This window comes from Cebidichthys violaceus, unplaced genomic scaffold, assembly GCF_023349555.1.
Source record: "Cebidichthys violaceus isolate CVI_PGR_0920_01 unplaced genomic scaffold, fCebVio1.0.p SCAF_21, whole genome shotgun sequence".
In the NCBI taxonomy this organism is placed as follows: Eukaryota; Metazoa; Chordata; class Actinopteri; order Perciformes; family Stichaeidae; genus Cebidichthys; species Cebidichthys violaceus.
The window spans coordinates 4,138,567-4,161,012 of record NW_027176384.1 but is presented as its reverse complement, the minus strand read 5'-3'; the positions used below and the strand labels follow the sequence as shown (position 1 = coordinate 4,161,012).

The window sequence follows — 22,446 nt, the reverse complement described above, 5'->3', positions numbered from 1 at the left end:
CAACTTTTTTTTACGTGCCCTGGCTCTGTGAGAATAGGCTACTTTAAATATTTGAGTCAAGGTTTTCATCCTCATGAATTTCTAAAATCGATGTGAAAAACGACTAAAGAAAAAAGTAGACCCCAGTTAAAAAGACAAAGTGATACGTCTTTTCCAATTTTGACGATCTTCGACTCTCACCTACATAGTGTAATTCTAGAACTTTGCACGAGACTTTAAAACAGAAGGCTCCACGTGCCAACGAGAAACGTGTTGACCTATATATTATATAACTCGACGGTCACGTTGCGACGGTTGGCTCGGTAACCTATTTTGAAGACAGAGAAAGTACAGTCCGTGTGCATTTTACCAACCCGGAAACGTCATAAGTGGACAGGAAACACGAAAAACGTCATTGGGAACGCGCTAAGACACTTTCAGGGGGATATTAGGACTATTTGAGGCAGTAGTAATGATGTTACTGATATTACAAACCCTATTACTTTTGTGTGAGACACTCAAGAAGCTAGGAAAAGAAAAGAAATCTGCAGGCTTGTATATGAATTAATTGTGCAGCCATGATTTCATAGCTCGTACTGTCCATATTGGAATTTATTTCTTAATATCCTAAATTCAGCTCTTTTCCTTGCTTCTCTTGAGTGCCCTACACACAATGATTTGTTTTCATTGAGTTAAAAGTTTTACAACTAATTTAGCTTAAAATATATTTACAAATCACTTGAAAAACCTCCTCTACTAGCCTTTTCACATTCAAAACAATACGATGTATGAATAGGCAGGGTTTTTCCCGCAAGCCTGTTTGTTTAAAGGGGGTTGGTGGGTCTGGAATGTCCACCTCCAGGTGTAACTACCTATGCCTTCGGGTCTTCGTGTCGTCCCACCTGTGACCTCAGCTCCGCCCAAACATCCTCTCATAATTATAGGTCTACTACAACTAGGGCTAGGTCTGACGCCACCTGTACACTATACAGGTTTTGTCATCTTACTGACTGCTAATATTCAAATTAAAGGCAGTAGACTGAGTCGACCTCACACTCCAGTCCAAGTCTGTTTAAATAGCATGTCTGTGTAAGCAAACACAGCCTGATAACATCTCAACGTCAAGTGAAAACAGCAGAGCCCACGTGTGTATTTGACATACTATTTAAAGAGCAGGCTGCCAAAGGGTTCATTAGGAGCTGTAGTCAATAAGTGAAAGAAAATTAACTTATCTTTCATGTTGGTGCGTCCTTGTTTCTAGAATAAACGAATAAAACTGAAATGAATGAGTACAAATTATTTTCCACAGCCAAACATCAGACTCATATTCACAAAGAAGGTAAGTGAGGCTGGAAGTTCAAATGCTCTGACAGCATTACACAACCGAATTATATTTGTATAAGAGTGTGCGACAATAAACATCTAGAAATATAATGTATGAATATTAGGCTTGTTGTTATTGCTGTCAAATTCATTTTAGGAATGAATAAAAACGGCAATGTTTTTCACTGCAGCAGCATTTGATCCTTTATTATAAAACCATCAACCGACCTCGGAGATAGCAGGTTGTTGCTTTGACAACACTTGGAACAGCTGTGAGCCTCAGCGTTCATTCATAAGATCCCGACCAGCTGCACTCCTGTGCATCAGGAGCTCTCTCTAGCGGCCTCAGTAGGTCACAGCAAGACGCTGTGCTGCTTTAAAAACTCTTCTTTTCTCATTTATTTGTTTAATCAGTTTTGGAAATCCTTACTTTTTGTTCAAAGCCTTTCCCAAACTTAATTTTTTTTGTCATATATATTTTTCTCTTCCGTGTTTTTGCCTCTTTAGTCGATAGTCAGCAGTGTGGAGATAAACAGGAAACATCTGTATGAAAATACAACGCATCAGTTTGATCAGATCACCACAACACCGGATATGTTTATCACAGAATTAGGTAGAATTAGTTATTGTTGCATTTCAAAATAACATTGTTACAGAATATTTTTAAGTTACACACTCTGCAACAGAAATGAGACACAGTGACTCTTTATTGAATACGCTATATTATTTTAAACTCAATCAAGTGTCAGACTTAAGAGTAAATTGTGAGAGTGTTTTGTTGCATCAGTGTACTTTTTCTGTTTTGACTCTGCATACCAAACCTTAGATATTGGATTAATTAGTTTAGGACTGAAATGTGCTGTAAAAGACTGCTGAGTTAACACTTTCAAAGCTTTTTCCAGGCCTCCACACTCCCACGTGTTTATGGGACATGCAGTCTTAAGTTCATGAACCACTCCACAATATCCCCAACAACAAGAAAAAAGACTCTAAAGTGTTAAATTTCTATTGTTTTAAGCATTTTATCAAGATGAAAACTGATGAATGAGAATGAATATATTAATGAGCATTTCCTCCGTCACTCCACAGTCAGTTTCCTTCAAGTGTCTACAACAATATGTACACAGCGTTACACAAAATACCTCACGACACAGTCCTGTGGAGTTTTTCTTTTAAACCTTACACTTGAGAATCTTGAGACTGAATTGTTGCTTTAACAAAGGGGGGGGGGGGGTTTACAAATTATTAGCCAAGTCCCTGGGCGCTGAGGTTTCCGAGGCAGAGACCACTTCCATCTAAAACTAGACTCCATAGATGTGAATGGGCGTTTAATCTGCTTTTATCCTTTAAGTCTGAGTGAACTGCTTTTCTAAAAGGATAAATACACCTTTCCCTGCTGTCAGACGGACTTCTCCAAACATTAATCATGAAATAATGGACACTGTTCTGATCAACAACACAAAGGGTGAATTAAAAAGCTTGTTTGGTCCGTCAGAAATGAATTGTCCGGCTTAACTTGAACATTTCCTGAACTCTTCTCGACCTGGCGGAGAAATTAAGTCACAATAATTTAGCCCCCTTTAGATAAAGTGCCACAGTAATGATCTCAAGTCATCTCGAGCATATGCTGAATTGTATGGATGCCAAATGCAGTATTTACCCTCCAGTTTTCTTCTAATGTTGAAAGGAAAAAAATAAAAATAAAACTTCTCTATAACACAGACCACGAGTTTGACATTGAACAAGGTCACACATCACCTCACAACGACAACAAAAAGCACCGAAATCTACGTGGTGAAAATGTCCTCCTCGTCCCGAGACAGCAGCACTCATACACGCACACTCAGTCACACACACTCACTCGTTCCTCACGAACAATTGTAAAGTGTTTGGCTGTGAAACAGGACGCTATGAACACAGCGGTTTGGCCTCTCCCAGGGCGAGTTGTTGTGTTCCAGTGATTAGACACAACCGGGGAATCTGCAGCTGCAGCCATCAGCAAAACCCCCATCATGCATCTGTCGTGCTCCAGTAGGACCACATCTTCTAGACTGGTCTCAGCTTTGATTTGTATTTGCGTCAGAATTATACATTTGGATGTTTATTTTGTGTGTGTGTGTGTGTGTGTGTGTGTCTCTGTCTGTCTGTCTGTCTGTCTGTCTGTCTGTCTGTCTGTCTGTCTGTCTATCTGATATGATGTGTTGTGTGACCGTTTGCATTTAAAAGGGACACTCCACGCCTTTTCACATCAAAGTCAGTTCACTGAAGTTCGCTATCAAGTTGCATTGTGGGAAGTGGAGGATTCACTGTTTTGGGAACATACTAGGGACTAAAAGTCAACCATTCTTTTTAAAACATCTCTGGCTTTAACGAGGTGCAACACTAAAACACCGGAGTGCCCCTTTAAATCTGATATGAAAATCATCCAATTTAAATGCACTCAATATTAGGACAAAATCTCATCCATAAACCAACATGAAAAATAATAAATAATGCAGAAATAACCCTAATTTGTAGGTTGCTTTTTTTCAAACAAACAATGCAAGTCCTCATGGATAGAAATGGAAATGGCAAATTATTCCGTAGCCAAGTTTATCTCTCGTGGAACGGTGTTTTATTCAAAAGGTAGTTTAACGTTAGTGCAGTAAGCGACAGCTACATCTGAATGTGCGTTCAGACCGACGACGTGTGATGATCAGAGTTCTTTGGTTACTATATTTAGCGCTGTGTCCAGTGACAGTCACAACTCTGAGCAGACGTGGTGGTTAAGTGGCTCATTTTGTTGAGTAAAACAGGTCTGACGTTAGCTTTTTAGGGGGAAGGGGGTGAAAAATAACATTAAATACATCTAGAGCCTAACGTACATGTGTCTAACATAGCCACAATGTTAATCTAGTCTTATTTTATTTCTAGTTTAGCTTAATGTTCAACAAACACACTTTGTTTGTTGTGTTTGCCTTGAGGCATCGTTTTTATGAGCCCCTTGTTTAATTATCTAACCTGTACTGCCTTTGTTTCATCCCTGTTTTATCACCTTTATCACTTCACATGTGTTATCACTCTGCAGACACTAAATATAAGTGACACATCAGAGCTCTCTTTTTGCTTTCAGAGAAAATTGTTGCTTACTATGAAGCTAAGAATGTTTCCCTTTTCCTTTTCCCTCCTTCAAACAGCTTTCACATTTCTAAAAGTAATTGACACCCTATGATTAATCTCTGATAACATCGCCAACACATCTGGTTAAATATTTATCTGCTATTTTAAAAGGCACTTTGCATGTTTTGTCCATCTAAGAAGGAACAAGTCGGCCCTCTGGCTCGCTAGAAATAAGATCAGGGGAAATAACTACTGCAGCACAAACAAACACAACTGGCTCTGAAGGCTAGTGACCCACTCGGCATGCACGTGAATGGCCAACGCTCGGCGCCAACGGATATCAAGCACGGGGCAAACTTCTTATTCACGAGTTTCCTGGCAACAGGTTTTGCCTCCGCGAGAAAAGCGTAAGAGTTGTCCTAAAGAGCCGACACAGAGTCACACTGTGAGGGTTAAAGGAGGGTTCCAGCATAATTTGAGTTTTATTTCCTCTCCCTTTAATGTTAATTGTTACTGAAAACAGAGACACGTCCAATTCAAACTCCCCCATTACAGGCCAAAATAATTATACTACTGTTACAATAAAAATATTTACACTTAAAAAATTCCCAACCTGTTTTTTCTGTAAATAGATTGTTACATTTTAGCTAAAAGCTAACATTAGCATACTAACATCCACAGACACTGCTAACATGTTGATGTTAACCAGGTTTCCCATGTTCGCCATCTTAGTTTAGCGTGTTAGCATCGTTTGCTCGTTAGCACTAGTACGGCTGATGCTGATGGGAAAGTCAGCTGTTAGCTTTAGAAATATATTTGGTCATAAAAAATAATGTAAAAATAAAATATCGGACAAACTATTTTTGACCTGATGACGGCGCTGGAGGAAAAGTTAAGGGATCACAGAAGTTATGACACTTCATCTGATAGCAATAACTACGCCGCTAGCAGGGCTAACAAGCCTGTAAACCTAAGGTCTATAAAAACAATGTAGCTACCCTCTCAACATTCCTATTTGTCCCAGACTAATTTGATGCTAACTGACCTATTGGGATCCACTAGCATTTTGCTAACTACCACCACCACAAAGAGAAGATGTTTCACACTTGACCCTTTTTTAAAATGGATGCCACCTTTGTTAGTGGGAGTAACTCCTAAATACAAAGCAGAGAGTGAGCCAAAACCCTTGAAATCATGCTGGAACTTTCCTTTCAAATCCAGTAGGTATAACAGTACGGGCGAGAACAAGTGAGAGGTGTACCTGTTCTCACTAACTTATCATTCTGACTACAGCGAATAGAGCTCGTCTTGAGTATTAGAAATGGCGCGAAGAGTAGAAACTATCGCTGTGAAGATGTCCAAGCAGTTAATTCTCGGTCCCACTGTCGCCTCTGGGCAGTGAAGCGCCCTCTCCGGACTGTACATGCAGATATGCTGATTTAGTGTCCTAGTTAGTGAGCTGGCCTGAGAGCTGTGGCTAAAGACGGCACGAGTATACGATATAAACAACCGAGGTAATGCGGTAACGCTCCTTCATTTCAGAGCTCTTGGCGTTCTTGTGGCGGCTGAGCAGACCTAAATGACTTGTGATGAGGGTTAAATGTATACCGAGAGGCCCAACGGCGCAGCCTTTCAGCACCAGCGGGGCTCGGTGGCCCGACCCTGTGTCCGTAAACGTCTGTCTGTCTCCCCCTGTCAGGCCTTCCCTGCCTTCATGTATGTGGGGATGGTGCCTCGCTGAGTCAGACCCTCAAAGCGTTTGTACGTGTAGTTGAGGAACACCCAATCCTTCGATTTGAAGTCCGGCTCTGTCGCGTTGGCTGTTGATGAACACAGAACAAGAGGTGGTGTTATTATTTTTGCCACTTGAAGGGCACTGCATCATGTAAATGAAAAGGCCCCTTTAAAGTTTAAAGCCGTTATAGTGTAAAGAGAGTAATCATCGTTTAGAATCCGCTTCAGTCATCTGTCATGACTCATGTATAATCATGCTCTGTCTGAATCAAACCCCGGGCTAATGTTTCCTGGCTATCCTGCAGTGCTAGCGGAGGATTTCACTGGACAAACCTGGCTGAAGGATGTCCGATTCGGGGAAGTCGTCAAAGTTTGAGGTGTCGTCGATGCTCTTGATTTCGATGGAGATGGCTGCGGGACGCTCCCTGTGGAGGCAAGACGGGGAAAATGGTGAATGGCCACAGAAATAAGGAATGCTAAAACGTGTGCACCTTTTTATTTGAGCTAGATAATGGCCTCTATCCAGAACCTGCTCTGTGCATAAGCAGGGTTACCTTTCATGCAAGCGGAGTACGCAATGGTGCTGGCTTCATCTCTGTGTTAAAGTTAGGGGTGTCCCCGGCTAAGAATTTGCATAGTCAAATCTGATTGGTCAAGTCTTGCCTATATTGTCGACTGATCTTCAAATCATGTTTTTTTTTTTGTTATTTGCTCATTGATGGACGCTGTTTGAGCGGAGATCGATAGATTTTACCCATTATAGCAATTCATAAACAGAAGGGTGGTAACCACACACACACACACACACACACACACACACACACACACACACACACACACACACACACACACACACACACCTAAATACATTTAGTGCTACGTTGCTATGCGAGTGCTCTGATTAATACATGTATTCTTTAATTTTGAAATAGTTGTCATATGTTGTTGTATTTTTATTAATAGTTATATTATGTAGAAACGTACATTCTGTCCAGATATTAAAAAAAAAAAACATGGATGACTGAATTAGTTTCATATGAACTATGACTTAGCTAGAGTCAGTGATTAGGGAACTTTATCTCTCTTTGCATTTCTAGATGTATATTTTGGTTGTTCTGAATATGTGCATATATGTGTGTAATTATTCCAGGTCTTTGGATATCTTGCTACTAAAGCTAATAATATTCAAAGATATAAAAACTTTAATAACAAATACATTTGAATTAATAGGCTGATATCTAAAATCACTGAAGATATACATCATGATTTATTCGGAGAAAGAGCAATTCTGTGTAAAATCAGACATTCAGCACCCCCATACAGCCCCATTTAGACATCCTTCTTGGCTGTTGAATTAAAAGTGAATAGCGGTTATTCAGACATGTTGAATTGCCACCACATTAATGTCTGACAGGGGCTCAGAGTTCATGTACCTGATGTGCTCCCAGTCCACCGACTCAAAAAACTGATGACTCTTGATCTCCTCCACGCTCACAGCTCCAACCCTGTTCTCTGCATCAGTGCAATACCTGGAACACACAAACAGTGAACCTTCATTCAGTAGTTGGACAATCATTCACTGTCCACACCAACATGTTTAGCACACTGCTGTCGCGTGAGCTCGTAAAAAAAAAATAAAAAATAAAAGAAGAGAAAACTGAATTAAAAATGCATCTTCACATACTTTAATATCAGGTCTTTGGCCCTCTCTGAGATGGGGACTTCGGGTGGGAAGACGAGGGTTTCCTTCCAGTTCATCACCTTCCTGTACGTCTCCTGAGGCGTCTCAGAGCAGAAGGGTGGGTAACCTGAACACAGCCAACGAGCATTCAAACGTACGGCAGGACAACCTGCAGAAGTCCACTGACAGCAGTGGACTTCATGTGTCAATCATACATGCAACATGTAAGATGGCAAGTAATCTGCTGTCATTGTTCCTGTGTACAGCAAATATTAAGGGACAGTAGAGTGATGTACTGCTGGTCTACCGGTAGACCAGCAACTTCTGTGTTCTGACATGTAAAACTACATATTTTGTCAAAAGGAGTCCGGTGGCTTTGAAGAGAGCAGAGATAACGTTCAGTAAAGTTGTGAAAATATTCTAAATATAGCATACTTTTTTTTTTTTTTTTTAAATAGGTGGCAAAACACGTTTTTTTTTCTGCTGGTCCACAGCAGTACGTTGCTTTGCTCCTGTGCCAGTACTCCCCCCACTTCAAATAAGGCAAACCATCCCTTTAAGACATTTCACACATCATTTAATTTGTGACACCTGCAATGTTTTCAATATTTCTAAATCTTTTACACATTTAAACAATTATGCAAAATATCTGTGATTTCTATTTTCCAGCTTTATTTTCTTCACCTCTCGGTGTCTGTCTTACACACAGACAGATGCGTGCTTACCGATGAGCATTTCGTACATGATGACACCCAGAGACCACCAGTCACACAGCTTGTTGTATCCCGTCTGCATGAAGACTTCAGGAGCAATGTAGTCCGGCGTTCCCACAGTAGAATACGCCTGAAAGTCACAGAAAGATAGAAGGTGAGGGTTCTGGGTTGGAATATATTTATTATAAATAATTAAAATCAACATGTTCCAGTTGATTATTGATTACCAGGAAGCAAAATTTTAGATTTTTCTTTTCTTTTTGCCAGTATGACCACAATACAATTTAGTAAAAGGGCTTACCAGCTGTCTCCGGTTCTTCTTCCAGGTTTCTGCTTTCCTCTTGGAGTTCATATTTTGAAAGGCTGCGAGAGTAAAGCGAGGAAAAGCAAATGATCACGTAACAGTTACAGTATATGTTACCACTTACACTATTATAGTGCACATTGATATGCATCTATTTTCATCAATGCTTGGCTTTTTCTTGTTATTTCTAGTGAACTCACAGAAATCACTGGGCGGGTTGTGTGTCAGGTTCCTGTAGAATTCTGTGCGATGAGCCTTCTTCAGTCCCGTACACAGGCCAAAATCAGACAGCTTCACGTGTCCCTGTGAGGAAACACAAAAACATTCAATAAGTCTCCACATTGTGTGTGCGTTTACCGACAGTCAGTGAAGCGTGTGGGTGTCTCACCCTGGAGTCCAGCAGCAGGTTGTCTGGTTTGATGTCTCTGTGGATGAAGCCCAGCTGGTGGATGGAGTCGATGGCCAGGACCGTCTCCGCGATATAGAACTGGGTGGCCTCTTCGGACAGAGTGTCCTTCTTCATCAGCAGGGTCATCATGTCGCCTATCAACAAGGGCAGAGGTCGGCACAACATGCATGTCTGTCTGATTCATCCTGTTCAGTAAATTTCAGTTTTAAACACTCAACATACTAAATGACCACAAATGCTAGGGTCAAACAAATGGATCGGTGCAAACCTCCAGGCAGGAACTCCATGATGAGGTAGAGGTTCCTCTTGTCCTGGAAGCTGTAGAACATCTTGACCACCCAGGCGCCATCCGCCTCCACCAGAATATCCCTCTCCGCCCGGATATGGGCGACCTGCAGGGAGACAGAAGACAGCGTGAGACGCCTGAATGCAGCAGCAGCTTAAACAGCGCGTCTTCAACATTCTTAAGAACTGTGGTGCCGACCTGTTCTTTCTCCAGCATGTCGGCCTTTCTCAAAATCTTCATGGCGTAAATGTGCCCCGTGTCTTTCTTCTGCACCAAACGGACCTGAGGGAGACGACATCACAGTTGAGTTCATAAGGAGAGCAAATGGGATTAGCTGTGATAAAAATGGTTTTATTTCTAATAAAGATTTACAAGAGCTTTGGCACGCCTTTCTTCCACCGTACCTCTCCAAAAGCCCCCCGTCCGATAACTTTAAGGGACTCAAAGTCATCCAAGCCAAGTCGCGTCCGCTTCAGTCGCAAGAACTCCGTCTCCTTCCGGGCGTGCTGTGAGCGGCGCATTACTTTCTGCAAAACATGGACAGATAGACAGGGAGTCAACTGAGGAATTCGAAGAGAAAGATAAAAAAGAAAATCTTTTGTGGTACATAAACAAGACGACAGAGCGGACTGTACCTCCTCATCTGGCAAACCCTCCTCGTCCATGGCCTTCTCCAGCTTCTTCTGCCTGTGAACAATGCAACGTATTACACACAACGCAAATCTGAACGAGAAAACACCGTACGTCTAGTTGCTTTACAATATACAAATCACTTCTTCCTCTTCTCACCTCATCTCACGCTCCTCGTGCTGGGTGAGCAGGGTGCTGTAGAAGTTCTCCAGCGTCAGCTTGGCCACGGTCACCCTCTCTCGGGTGTGGTTGCTCATGGGAAGGGTGGCTGCAGTCCCTCCCGTCATGGCCACACTATCCTGCAAGACGATAGAAAATCAATTCAGTCCTCCATGAAGGATTCTCACCCGTCAGAGAGGAGTTTTACGGCTATGTGGTGTCTAATAAGTTATCCCCTGTACAGTAGCTGATGTAGGGCTGCATGATGTGTATCGTTTCAGCATCAACATTGCGATGTGCGCATGCGCAATAGTCACATCACAGGACGTGCAATGTCAAGTAAAGCAAATTAACTCAAACGCGTAATACTTTTGCAACTTTATTTTTGCTGCTTGATACGAAAGGAAAACTGTCATGGGTGTCATTTTCCATGACTAATCTACAAGAGAAGTCGGTTTGATATTACCTTGTGTGTGTCAAGCTCCAAAAACGCTGAATCCTACACTTCCCATAATGCAATTTCATAGCGTCTTTCACTCCATGCAAATACCTCTGTCATTCAAAGATAATATAAAAGTGCCATTCAGAAACATTACTACAACTGTTTTTACAGGCTGAGCAGTACCATGTATGTATGATGAATTAACTGATCTTAACGTGTGAAATCAGTTGAGTTCCCCTTAAATATAATATTAACGAAGTCCTTTAGACTTTCAGATTGAACATATTATCTAATGCTACAAGGTAACAGAGTGCTATCCATTTTTACATTTCAATGAGAACAGCTCTGGAGCAGATCCCCGGTACTAAAATATTCTTGTGACCCCCAGAGCAGGGACAGGGAATCATGTGCTGGCTGACTCGCGGTCTGCATTCCAGGAACTAATCAGTGAACTCTCCACTGATCTTTCTCAGTATGCACTCCTATGCATCGTTACTGTTCTCTGATATCATCAAAATGACAAAGAACAATTGTAGAACAAAAGTCACCTGAGGAGGACTGTCATTGTTTCTCGTTCATTCATGCGAACCACTTTCTCTAGAAGGGCACATATTGACATCTTCTCAGACCTCGTGTGGGTGGAATTAAAAACCCCAGAGAGCAGACGAAACAAGAAGCAAGAGGTTGTTTGAATAAAAACTAGATTCGTCAAAAGATTTCAGCAGAACGCCATTAGACAGAATTGATTAGCTTAGGCAGAGATAAAACAGCCCTGCAACTCAGAGACAAGACCCATGTTTTGTCTGGTCTCCGGTCCTTTTCCCGTCCCGGCCGCAACAACAAGATGCTTCCTGACTGCTGCCTGGTTTGGGAGGTTTTCGTTAGGAGACACTGGCAAACAAAACTGTTGTTGAGTTACTGAGGCCGGCGCAGATGAGTGCAACATTCTTCAAAAGCTCAGCGTAAAAGGGAGACTGGTAATCACCGATAGAGTGACAATCTCGATCAAACGCAAAGCGGCACAAGCAGGCTAATCGCAGTTCTTGTGGTCTCACTCAAGTAGCCATGTAGGCGCTATGAGAGGTTCACATTTCTGAGAAGGACTGGTGGTATTTTGGTCAACGAGAATGGTAGAAAATTTGACATATGGCATTGTTGACAGCTGTAGTAAATTCATACACTTTTTAGCACTCTAGCTTTTGGATTTGGGAGAGAGTTGTTCATGTTTATTGACATTTTGGGATTATTTTAGACCATAGGAATGACGTATATGAATATTAATTCATGGTAAAGCTCTTTAATGTTCACACCTAATTGCTTGGATGTGTTTTGTGCTTGTTTCCCCAGCTAGGTGGAAAACGTCAAGGCTCAGTCTGAAGGGATTCAGCTTGGACTGAAGTCCTCCAGATCCACCCCTGAGCTAAACAAACAAGGCTACACCGCTCAGGCACTTATAAGGAAGGCACTATAAAAGCAAGCTAAAGGATCTGTTGGGCCAAAACTATAATCTACAAATAAAAGTAAAAGATTTGGTCACAATGAATACAAAACGGTTTTAAAGCTCAGTGTGTGTGTATTTCCATACATCTGGAAGTACACACACACACACACACACACACTCCACCCTACAAGTATTGTAAGTGACTGAACAGGAAACCCTTTCCGTCCTGAATGAAAAGACTCAGTCATGACGCCAGAGAAAGGAATGGGACGCTCACATACACACACACACACACACACACACACACACACACACACACACACACACACACACACACACACACACACACACACACACGCACACACACACACACACACACACCTATAACAAAAATAACATATAGTCCCAAACGTTCCGTTTCTCAAGCTTAACGGCCATTTATGTTTTTAAAAGTCACCTTAACATTCTTTTAATGGGAACTTAATGGTGTGTAACATGTATCCCAAACATTGTGCAGTATAATTTTACACATAATAAGGAAATATTATATATATATATATATATATATATATATATATATTACATATTACTTCGGAATATGCTTCAGAATTGGAAAGAAAACGCCAAAAAAAGATTAATTTCAAATATATTGACAGGTGTGTTTTGTCAATGTTATTTCAAAGCTAAAGTGGGCAAAATAAATGTCAACGTTTGACTTATTTGTTTTGCACGTAACTGTAATGCTTTTAATTCAATGTGCTAAATTAAACGTCCTTCGTCCACCTGCGGAGATGGCGCGTTTACCTGCACGAGCTGCGGACACACATTAACGGTTTTACTCACCTCAAATTAAACTTTTAGTGCCCCCCTGTCACAACCTCTATCTGCCACCGCTGCTGCCTGGCACATGATGGCTGACACTATTTAATATTCTTTATTTTTTTTAAATACTAATACGTTTAATAATATCAGGTCACTTCATACAGACAGTCAGTTTCTTGCTGTGTTGTGTTAGCTAGCTAACGATCCGCTTTATTTCCTTTGCTCTGTCTGGCAGGTTCTATGAAAAAACGACAGCATTCAAATAAAGAGCCTTCTGTGGGAAATATGTTTCACTTACCTCCGTGTCCTGCTCCAGAGTCAATTATTGGCTTGCCGCCACCCCACGATATAACAGAAATATACTGTTTTTTCTGCCTGATATTGAGGCAGTGGTCGGCTCGAGACTCCAGAGATTGGCCACCCTTCAGAGGAACTTATCAGGCTGCACAGTAAACATCGCCGATATCAACGCCAAATAATAACAAATGTGCGCTGACGTTGACAGCAAGCTAACCTGAAATAATTTTAAATTATTTTGCTTTTTCCATTTGTGCTCCCTGTCCTCGAATTTCAGCGCTTAACCGCCTTTATTGCTAAAAAAATATATATGAAATGAGCAGCTGGGCTTCCTGGGACCGTCGGACTCATCTGACGCTCCGGCCACGTAACGGCGTAGCATTTGATTGACGTCGTCAAGAACCAATCAGCGATGAAGAAAGGGACCCGTGGTTTCCGCTGGCCAATCATATATGCAAAATTTATGAGAATGACATGCGTGTCAGCCAATGAGAATATCTAAACCGCCCCGCGAGGGTTTTGTTCCAGGACGCAGGTTCATTTGGCTAGGAAGCATCTGCAGCTATGAAAAGCTGGTCTGTGGCTACAGTAGTTGTAAGCGTTGTTACATAATTGTATTGGTTATGCTCAGTGCAAACCATTGAAACAATAACTAATATTATTATGATGCTATTTTAGAATCATGTGAATTAATTAGTTTCTTCACACTTAAATAGCAAATGCCATGTTAACTACAAGAGGCTATCTAAGGTCAATAAAAGGTCACGTTGTGATCAGACTACAAATTGCTGCTTTTTCATTAAACAGTAGTTGAAAACAAACGTATAGCAATGATTAATAATACAATTTCACTCCAATACAAATACAAAACTGTAATCAGTACCCATAAATATTTCATAGGACTAATTTTGTTTCACAATAAAATCATGGTAGATATTTCTATTAAGGCAAGATCTGAGAATTTTGGTAGAACATTTCAAGATGACTGCAGCTTGTTTGGCAAAACATGTGTAAAACACACTCGCTGTTACAACTAGACAGTGCAGATTATGTTTTCACGCTTCAAAGTGCCATCTAGAAATTCCATAGGAAACTGGCTTGTTTCCTGCAATCATCCCAGCAAGGACGCTTGGAAATGCATTTACCCTAATCTTTGATTTCCTATTAGTCAATAGGACAAAGAAGATGTGTATGTAGTAAATCAAAATAAAACTTATTACAGCAGAAAAAAAAAGATGAAAACAAAACACCAACAGGAAACTTGTGTTGACAGTTCAGGCCATGAATGTCCTCATTTGGACGGGTTGAGTGTTTTTACTGTAAGAGTCATGATGTCAACATGCACAGATGTGGGTGTGCCCTGCCAACACGTCTGGGTGTGGTGTCCAGCAGACAAGGCTGTTTTTATATTCCTCACATCAGTGGGGCCCACTGAGCTGTGACACAGCACCTATATTTAGATTTGGGCTATTAACTCTCTGGCCCGGAGCCTGGACTCAGACCACTGAGACACTTTTTGATTTGAGTGAAATTAAGGCCACACTGTTGTGTGAACAAATAGTTAGAGCTTGATTTTTAAACATTAACAGTTCAACCAAGTATCTTTTTTTTTCTTTTCAGACAGAATGGCTATTTTAATCAAATTTAAAAAGGAATTACATCAATAAACAGTTAACTAGTGAGGCATTATGTATTTTTCTATTCAATAGATGAGTTTGGGAGCACCCAGGTCCTTCAGCCCACTGGAGCTTTAGAAAACAGATACTTACAAAAAGATATTTTTCCACATTTTATAGACGTTTTAACTGTGCAGCACCAGCATATAAGGAAGCAGGAGTGTGCTCATGGAGAAAATTATATAATTTCAATAAGATTCAACGGAAGCAATGAGTGCATCATTCATCATATCATTTGTAGACTTCATACTTTCTGCCACATCATGATTTATCATCGTTTGTTTGCTTCTTTGATGAAATATGTGACGCTATATTAGCGTGATAAACAAACATCAATATAGGACAGAGACTGTCCAATAAGGCACCATAACTGTTTATGATTAAGGACTATAATGTAAAAATGTTGCATACATTTGGGATATAAATTGAGTAATTTATGATTTGTGGCAGGGAAACATCGCTTGTAGGGGGCACATTCAACAATAAACATCTTTCGTGTTCTGGAGATAAAAACACTTCCTCTATATTTTTCCCCAAAAACAATTCTGTGACCAAAAAAAAAAAATCAGTTTTAAAGATAGAAAAAGTTCTGAAATCTCCAGTGTTTGTTCAAGCTTTATTTAAAAAAAACAAAAAAACTTCAGAGTTACAGTGAGCTGAGTGAGTTTGTTAACTGGTCTGAAGAGTGCCGAGAGGCTTTTCAGTGGAGATGCTCCAAATTCATAAATATCTACAAAAACAGACTTGATCAACATACAACACAAACATGGTGACCATTCACACATTCAGACCAGTCTTTTGGAGAAATATTTTTGTACCAGCAGAAAGGTCCTTCAGCAAAATAGTGTGTACGTGAGGACACATTTTTCTGTATGACAACAGCATTGCTAAGCAACATCGACCGCACGCCGCCTCACATTTCCTTTACAGACATATTCTTTGAGTGTTTTGAAGCTTGCAGCTGATGTCTGAGGGTGAAAATAAAGAGTCAGATTGAGAATTGTCCAAGACTGCATTATCCACACACACACACACACACACACACACACACACACACACACACACACACACACACACACACACACACACACACACACACACACACACACACACACACACACACAGCAGGTCAGGATTCGGCCGGCGAGGGCTGGCTCGGTGCACCGTTGCGCGTGCGGAGCTGAGACTGGGCGATGTCAGCCAGCGCGCTCTGGATCTTCTCCAACAGCACATCGCCGCGGTAAACCACCTCCTCCAGACGAGCTGCTGCGTCATGGTTCTCCTCCTCCAGCTGCCGCAGACTGGCCGCCTGACGAGAGGGAACATGTCATTTACAATGATGGGGGGGGGGGCGGGGCTTTCTGTTTATCAAATGACTGATGGGAGAGTGTAAATCTTTTCTTTATATCTATCTATCTATCTATCTATCTATCTATCTATCTATCTATCTATCTATCTATATATATACTCTTGTACATTTAGGCTACTCAAGTACAGTTTTGAGGTACTTGTACTTCTCTTTTATATCGGATGACATATGAAGTCTCGTCACCAAACACCATATCGTGTCACGCTTTCATGCCACACAACACAAGTGTACATAGATTCACTCACTGTACAGCTATTTCCAGCACTCATGTAAGCAACTCCAATTAAGCACCTTTCTATGGCAACACAAGACAATATGCAGAACCAATAACACCTGCAAGCATGTTCAGAATATTACCAGGTACTACCTTTGTATATACTTAGAGTCATTGCATGGGATAGTTTAAAATTAGATTCATTTATGTTCTTAATAATGTTATTTTCTACTTCTTTGAGTCTCCTTTGGTTGTTTGTTTTGGATGTCATTACATAGTCTGTGTATTTCAGCTGTTGTAGACTAACTGGTGTAACTTTGAATCTATAATGATAAACCTCAGTGCTCCAATAGGACGCCGTGGTCAGCTGAGATTCATTCAGCTATCCTTATAGTCATTCCAGATACACATCGGGTACTCACTCGTATCACTTGCATTACTTTAAAACCTGCAAGGATGATTGCTTTCATCCAATATAACCGTCTATCTTTAGGACAGGAATCAACAGCAGCAACTTTTCCTCTTTATTTCCTTTGTAGAGAAAATAGGAAATTAACTTAAAAGGCTCCTTATTAAAACTCAGTGACCCTGGATAAACACATTACATATTGTTGCATCTGATCAGAGTCTAATTAAATCAGGGGGTCTCAAACTGTTTTTCATTTGAGGCCCACTTCTGATATTTATTAATGTTCCGAGGACCACCTTACCGAATAAATGAGAAAAAAACAAAACATAAAATGCCAAAAAGTGAAGAAAAAAAACTGGGATGTCAATAAATGTTCTGCCACCATCAGCTGTAATGACCTAAATAAATATTCTGATACCCTCACCGATGACTGCCTGTCATAATTTATCCAAATGTTATGTGTTCAGGGTTTTATTTATGTGAAATAATTTAGCAGTACCTCTGCGGCTCACTAAATGATGCTCTGACTGAGTGGTTGAGAATAGCCACTTTAACTGATCAAACTTTAAACTATCATACATACAAATTGTGTGTAACAATGTCGTAAAGAGATATATATATATATACACACACACACACACACACACACACACACACACACACACACACACACACACACACACACACACACACACACACACCGATTGATTAGTGTGTATGTGTCGAATCAAAAAAAAATTCTTCCAGCAGAATATTAATAACCTCTATGATTCATACAATTAGTAACTAGAAGAGATCCCTGAAAACTGACTGCAATCATTTGGTTATTTATTTTAAATCCATGAGCATACATCATTTTCTTTTAAATTGAAGAAAGCAGCTGTACAAGCGATCACTTGGCTCTCTCTGCTGACTAAAAGCTAGAAACACTAGCGGGGCTTTTCTATGCGTTTATCATGGACTCTGTAACCGAAAGTTAATTGTGCACGTGCTGACCTGCAGAGCTGCCGTGGACTCCTCACTGGGCAGGGAGTCAATTAGTACATCCACATCTTTGGCTGTTCTGGCGATCAGAGCTGCAAACAGCTGTGCATATTCTGGGTAGAGATAAAAATAATAGTAACAGAAATAATGTAATCTTAATGTTAACATTAAATCCTGTAAGTTGTGAACAAACAGTTAAGACAGATAACATTAATTGGGGAAGAAGACGGTGTTCAGTAATAGTGAAATTAAATTGTGTTGTTGCAAATTATGCCAATAGCATTTTATGCGTTATGGATCAATGTTGATCCCATCTGGCAATACCCCATCAATTTGATAAGTTCAACAGTTGACTGGTGTATTAATGGTCAAGAGGCAAAATATATATATATATATATATATATATATATATATATTAATGAGAAGACAAGGAAGTCACTAATGATGATAAAATAGGGAGAAAACAAATGATTCACCTTCGGTTGGGTTCGCTGGCTGATCTTTATTGATAGCTGTCTGGATGTTGCTGAAGGAGGCAGGAGGCGCACATTGCTGCAGGACGCCGATGGCATTACAGAACTGATCTGCGAGCTGGACACAAAACAACACCATTTGGACCTTACTTTCATTCAAGCAGGAAGCTTTACCGTTATTCATTAATAAGCCTAGCAATAGACCGTGCCAGTCAGCTACCCGTTGGCGTTTTAGTGACATTGCATCACTTTGAGACTCCAACACTGTGCCATCTGTGTCTGACTGTGTGCAATATAACCTGAAGCTAAACTTGTTCGTGGTAACGTACCAGGCCCTTGGTCGTTAGCTACCCAGTGATGTAGCCATGTTTACAAAGTTACTGAACATAATGGATATACTAGACACCACCTACCACCTTCAAATGACATGACAAGTCAAAACAGAGTTATTTTTCTTTAGCTAACGTTAAATACTCTAAATACTATAAATGTGTCCTACCGAGTTGACAGCGTCCTGGAGTTGCGTTAGCCTGTCCGCCATGTTTTCTGTAATTTAACAAAGTCCCGCTGTTAGTGTCGCGAGAATGTCCTGATATCAAAAAGCCTCGCGGGATTTTGACGGGATTTAGAAGCGTTGGTTGTCATATTATCGTTTAGGTTTAGTTGTAGCCACTTAAATCACAGCAAGACTGACTTTACAGCGTGTCCAGTGTTGAAATCAAGTGCATAGTTCATGTCTGCTGACATATCGTCGTGTTTTAAAAAGGAATAGCGCTGCATCGTCACCTCTAACCCTACTTGTTGCCTCTTGATGGGACTAATGTTAGCCTGTAGCTAACATTAGCTACTAAACATCAACAGGAAGTAACGGCAAACTAGCTAAAATCAAATGTCTTGCACTTTGAGTTCCCCAGGTACGATACTTTCTTCTTCAACTACATCTCTAAAGTTAATAAGGAAGACCTGTTTTTAATGTCAGTCGACTAGTTATAACATGTTTATTATACCAACCTGAAGTGGATTTGTATGACAGCTGAAGTGTGGGTTGTACGTCGGCTAATACGTTAGCAAAGACGTTGTGTTTGTGCTGATGGTTAAATGTTAACGTTACTCAGTCAGTTAACTGAAGCAGAACAACTTTGCGTAGTTGCCATGATGTTTACTACAGCTACAATAAATATGGCGTACATTAACTAAATATAACATTTATAGCAAGGCAGTGTTAGCTTGAGCGAATTAGCTGACACACAGCTGACGTCAGGGTTAGCGACGAGTTAAGAAACATGCTGTTTTGGTTAGTTCTTTGATAAGTCATGTCTTTTTACTTTATTCTGGACATTGTACTGAGCAATGAATTCTAGTTTCATTAACTTTAGTGACTCTAATCTGATCATAGTCAATCAAAAGGTGACGTAATGAAGAGCATGATGAGGCATAGTGTGCTTTATCGGCCCCAATCTATCTTTATCTGAGATAAAAGCCCGATTAAAATACAAAGTACAGACTTTGAAATGCCGATAATGAAGGCTGGGCAAGTCATATTAGATATAGATATATTTCTATGCAATAATTTTGAACCAATCATTAGGTATATGCATTCATTGAGACAGAGGGAAAGAGATCACAGTAGCCCAGCACACAATGATTTTATTGATCACAAAATGGATTAGTCATTGAGCTTATCTGGTATTTATAACACTGAAATACATCCCACCTCTTAATGGCAACATTACCCTATTATAAAGTAAGGAATCCACTCTTTTCTGTGGCCATTAAACCTTCGTAGTTCCTAGTAATGATGAGTTTTATTTCCTCAGGCATGAACTGCACCTTAGAAAAGGTTCTGTCGGATGCCAAATCATTGGTGGAGAGGCTTCGTAACCATGACAACGCGGCTGAGATGTTAATCGAACAGACGACCTCGCTTAACAAGCGAGTGGAGGCCATGCAACAGGTATGGTATCACATTATGTTGGTGCCAATTAAATAGGAGTGTTCTTTTTATACTAAAAATCTATTGACAATGAGTGTAAGGCAGCGACGTAAATCACTGTTAATTATGGGCTGTCTAAAATTGTAGACTGAAATCTTCCAGTTGTCTAATCTAATGGGGGGGGGGTTCTTGTTGGCAGTACCAGGAGGAGATTGACTCGTTGAACCAGGTAGCGCGACATCGTCCCCGTTCTAGTCTGGTCCTAGGAATCCAACAGGAAAACCGTCAGATCAGAGAGCTCCAGCAGGAAAACAAAGGTAGGCTTTTCATTTGTAATGTTACTCTTACTGTGGCTTGGCTGCTTTGTGGTCAGTTTCGGACTGGACTCCTGTTTGTCACAAACACAGAGATGGCTAAACACAGCAGGGCAACGTGAAGTTCTTGTGGAGGTTTTCTGCAGTGATGTCTCCTTAAAGCCTGTGTTTACCCTTCCTGCAGAGCTACGGACGTCGCTAGATGAACACCAGTCCGCGTTAGAGCTCATCATGACCAAATACCGGGAGCAGGTGTTCAGGCTTGTCATGGCCAGCAAGAGAGACGACCCCACCATCGTGACACAGCTGAAGGAGCAGCACACCACGGTCAGTGAGGCCCACTTAATCCTCCTTTCAGGGCCTGCTTATTGTGGGGGATTACTTGTGAAACTTGATCATAAACTGCAAAAAAATGTGACAGCTGATTACTAAAGACCCACTTTCCCAACTTCCACTGCCTTTTATTTATGTGTTTTGTTTTTCATCTCTGTAGGAAATGCAAGCACACATAGACAAGATCAATGAGATGGCCTCTGTGATGAGGAAGGCGATAGAGGTGGATGAGGGACGAATATGTGAAGATGAGGAGAGGATTAAACAGCTAGAGGTAAAAGAAAATGCCCCGATCTGTTCCACGTGTACTTCCAACAGTTGTCCAAAATAAAGTGATGGTGCAGGGTAGGGACTCAAATCCAAACTTGAGAGAAAAATCCTACGCCTATTCTTTTCAACCACGTGACACACTTTCTTTCAAATAATGGAAAAAATTTGGAGCCACCAACGTGCAAATATCCATTGATTGACATTGTGGTATTATTTCATCTGAATGCATGTCTGTACATCTTCTGTTTTGTGCATCTCAGCTAGAGAACAGCGGCCTCCGAGAGCTGCTGGGAATCAGTCGCGAGGCTTTCCTGGTTCTGAAGAGAGAAGACGCATCAGAGAACACGTCACTGTCACCGCTGCTGACCAGCGCCGACATCAGCTTACGAAAGAATTAAGAGAGTCCACAAGGGGCCGCCCAGCCGCCCTCCCCCCTGCTACTGCTGCCACTATTGTGTACAGTGTCTTGCCACATACCACTTCATCTTTCGCCCTACAGATTCTGTATTCTCTCCCTTCTCCTGGAGCATTTACAGCACGATTCTGCAGAGCTGCATCCCCGTCTGGTGATTCAGACGCAAGCAGTGTGAAAGATGCGTCTCATTTTTTGTTTGTTCGTACTTCTGTTGTGTTCGATCGGTTTGCCAGCATGCATGAGTCTTTGGTGCCTGCAAGGTTTTAATGTATGAATGGGTAAGAGAAGGGCTTGAGTTGAAATAAATCTATAAACATGTAAATTGTCTCTGTTTTTAGTTCTGTGTGGTGGCCTGAGCAGGAACTTGATTACTCGCTTTCACTATATGCGTTGTTGTGGCATTTTTTTCATCAGCAGCTTAAAGCAGGAATAGAATCATCATCCAACACACAGGATCTGCTGTAACGTCCAACTTCCCCTTCTGCTGCGGAAATGCAACGAGCATTCCTCCAACATTCCAGTGTTTATTTCAAGAATATTTCTGTAACTCAAGAACAGCAGTTTTTTTTTTTTTTTTTTTTTTTTTTTACTGCTTTCCATTAATTTTGTGCACATAAAATTGTGCTTGTTGTCAGCATAAATTACTTTGACGTTCTGATTAGCTATGGTCCGGGAATATGATGAGCTGCCACTTTTTCCAAGATCCACAAACATCCTTTTAAATGCCGTTAATAAAC

At 40.9% G+C, this 22,446-nt stretch overlaps 3 protein-coding genes across 3 annotated transcripts; 1 reads left to right on the top strand and 2 right to left on the bottom strand.

Moving 5' to 3' along the window:
- Positions 1-2,299: 2,299 nt before the first annotated feature.
- Positions 2,300-13,670, bottom strand: LOC137877221 (serine/threonine-protein kinase 38-like). The gene is made up of 14 exons (XM_068716974.1): positions 13,321-13,670; positions 10,318-10,457; positions 10,164-10,215; positions 9,933-10,055; positions 9,727-9,810; positions 9,511-9,634; positions 9,222-9,376; positions 9,034-9,136; positions 8,831-8,892; positions 8,542-8,659; positions 7,820-7,943; positions 7,569-7,664; positions 6,469-6,560; positions 2,300-6,221 (listed from the first exon to the last, which is right to left on the bottom strand). Exons 2-14 carry the CDS (start codon positions 10,443-10,445, stop codon positions 6,097-6,099), a joined length of 1,386 nt encoding a protein of 461 aa, XP_068573075.1. The 5' UTR covers positions 10,446-10,457; positions 13,321-13,670; the 3' UTR covers positions 2,300-6,096.
- Positions 13,671-15,597: 1,927 nt separating this feature from the next.
- med21 (mediator complex subunit 21) lies at positions 15,598-18,991 on the bottom strand. Its single transcript, XM_068717257.1, has 4 exons — positions 18,944-18,991; positions 18,448-18,562; positions 17,984-18,084; positions 15,598-16,304 (listed from the first exon to the last, which is right to left on the bottom strand). The coding sequence occupies exons 1-4, from the start codon at positions 18,983-18,985 to the stop codon at positions 16,125-16,127; spliced, it is 438 nt and encodes a 145-aa protein (XP_068573358.1). The 5' UTR covers positions 18,986-18,991; the 3' UTR covers positions 15,598-16,124.
- A 68-nt stretch (positions 18,992-19,059) lies between these two features.
- fgfr1op2 (FGFR1 oncogene partner 2) lies at positions 19,060-22,031 on the top strand. The gene is made up of 6 exons (XM_068716973.1): positions 19,060-19,358; positions 20,262-20,398; positions 20,577-20,694; positions 20,876-21,018; positions 21,185-21,298; positions 21,555-22,031. The coding sequence occupies exons 1-6, from the start codon at positions 19,334-19,336 to the stop codon at positions 21,690-21,692; spliced, it is 675 nt and encodes a 224-aa protein (XP_068573074.1). The 5' UTR covers positions 19,060-19,333; the 3' UTR covers positions 21,693-22,031.
- Positions 22,032-22,446: the final 415 nt, after the last annotated feature.

Coding starts and splice junctions, on each gene's coding strand:
- LOC137877221 (XM_068716974.1), bottom strand. CDS start 10,445: ATGACGGGAGGGACTGCAGCCACCCTTCCCATGAGCAACCACACCCGA. Junction 10,056..10,163: donor AGGGTTTGCCAGATGAGGAG/GTACAGTCCGCT, acceptor CATGTTTTGCAG/AAAGTAATGCGCCGCTCACA. Junction 9,137..9,221: donor ACCTGCTGCTGGACTCCAGG/GTGAGACACCCA, acceptor GTTTCCTCACAG/GGACACGTGAAGCTGTCTGA.
- med21 (XM_068717257.1), bottom strand. CDS start 18,985: ATGGCGGACAGGCTAACGCAACTCCAGGACGCTGTCAACTCG. Junction 18,563..18,943: donor TCCAGGACGCTGTCAACTCG/GTAGGACACATT, acceptor TTTTGTGTCCAG/CTCGCAGATCAGTTCTGTAA. Junction 18,085..18,447: donor GCCAGCGAACCCAACCGAAG/GTGAATCATTTG, acceptor ATCTCTACCCAG/AATATGCACAGCTGTTTGCA.
- fgfr1op2 (XM_068716973.1), top strand. CDS start 19,334: ATGTCTTGCACTTTGAGTTCCCCAG. Junction 21,019..21,184: donor TGAAGGAGCAGCACACCACG/GTCAGTGAGGCC, acceptor TCATCTCTGTAG/GAAATGCAAGCACACATAGA. Junction 21,299..21,554: donor AGAGGATTAAACAGCTAGAG/GTAAAAGAAAAT, acceptor TGTGCATCTCAG/CTAGAGAACAGCGGCCTCCG.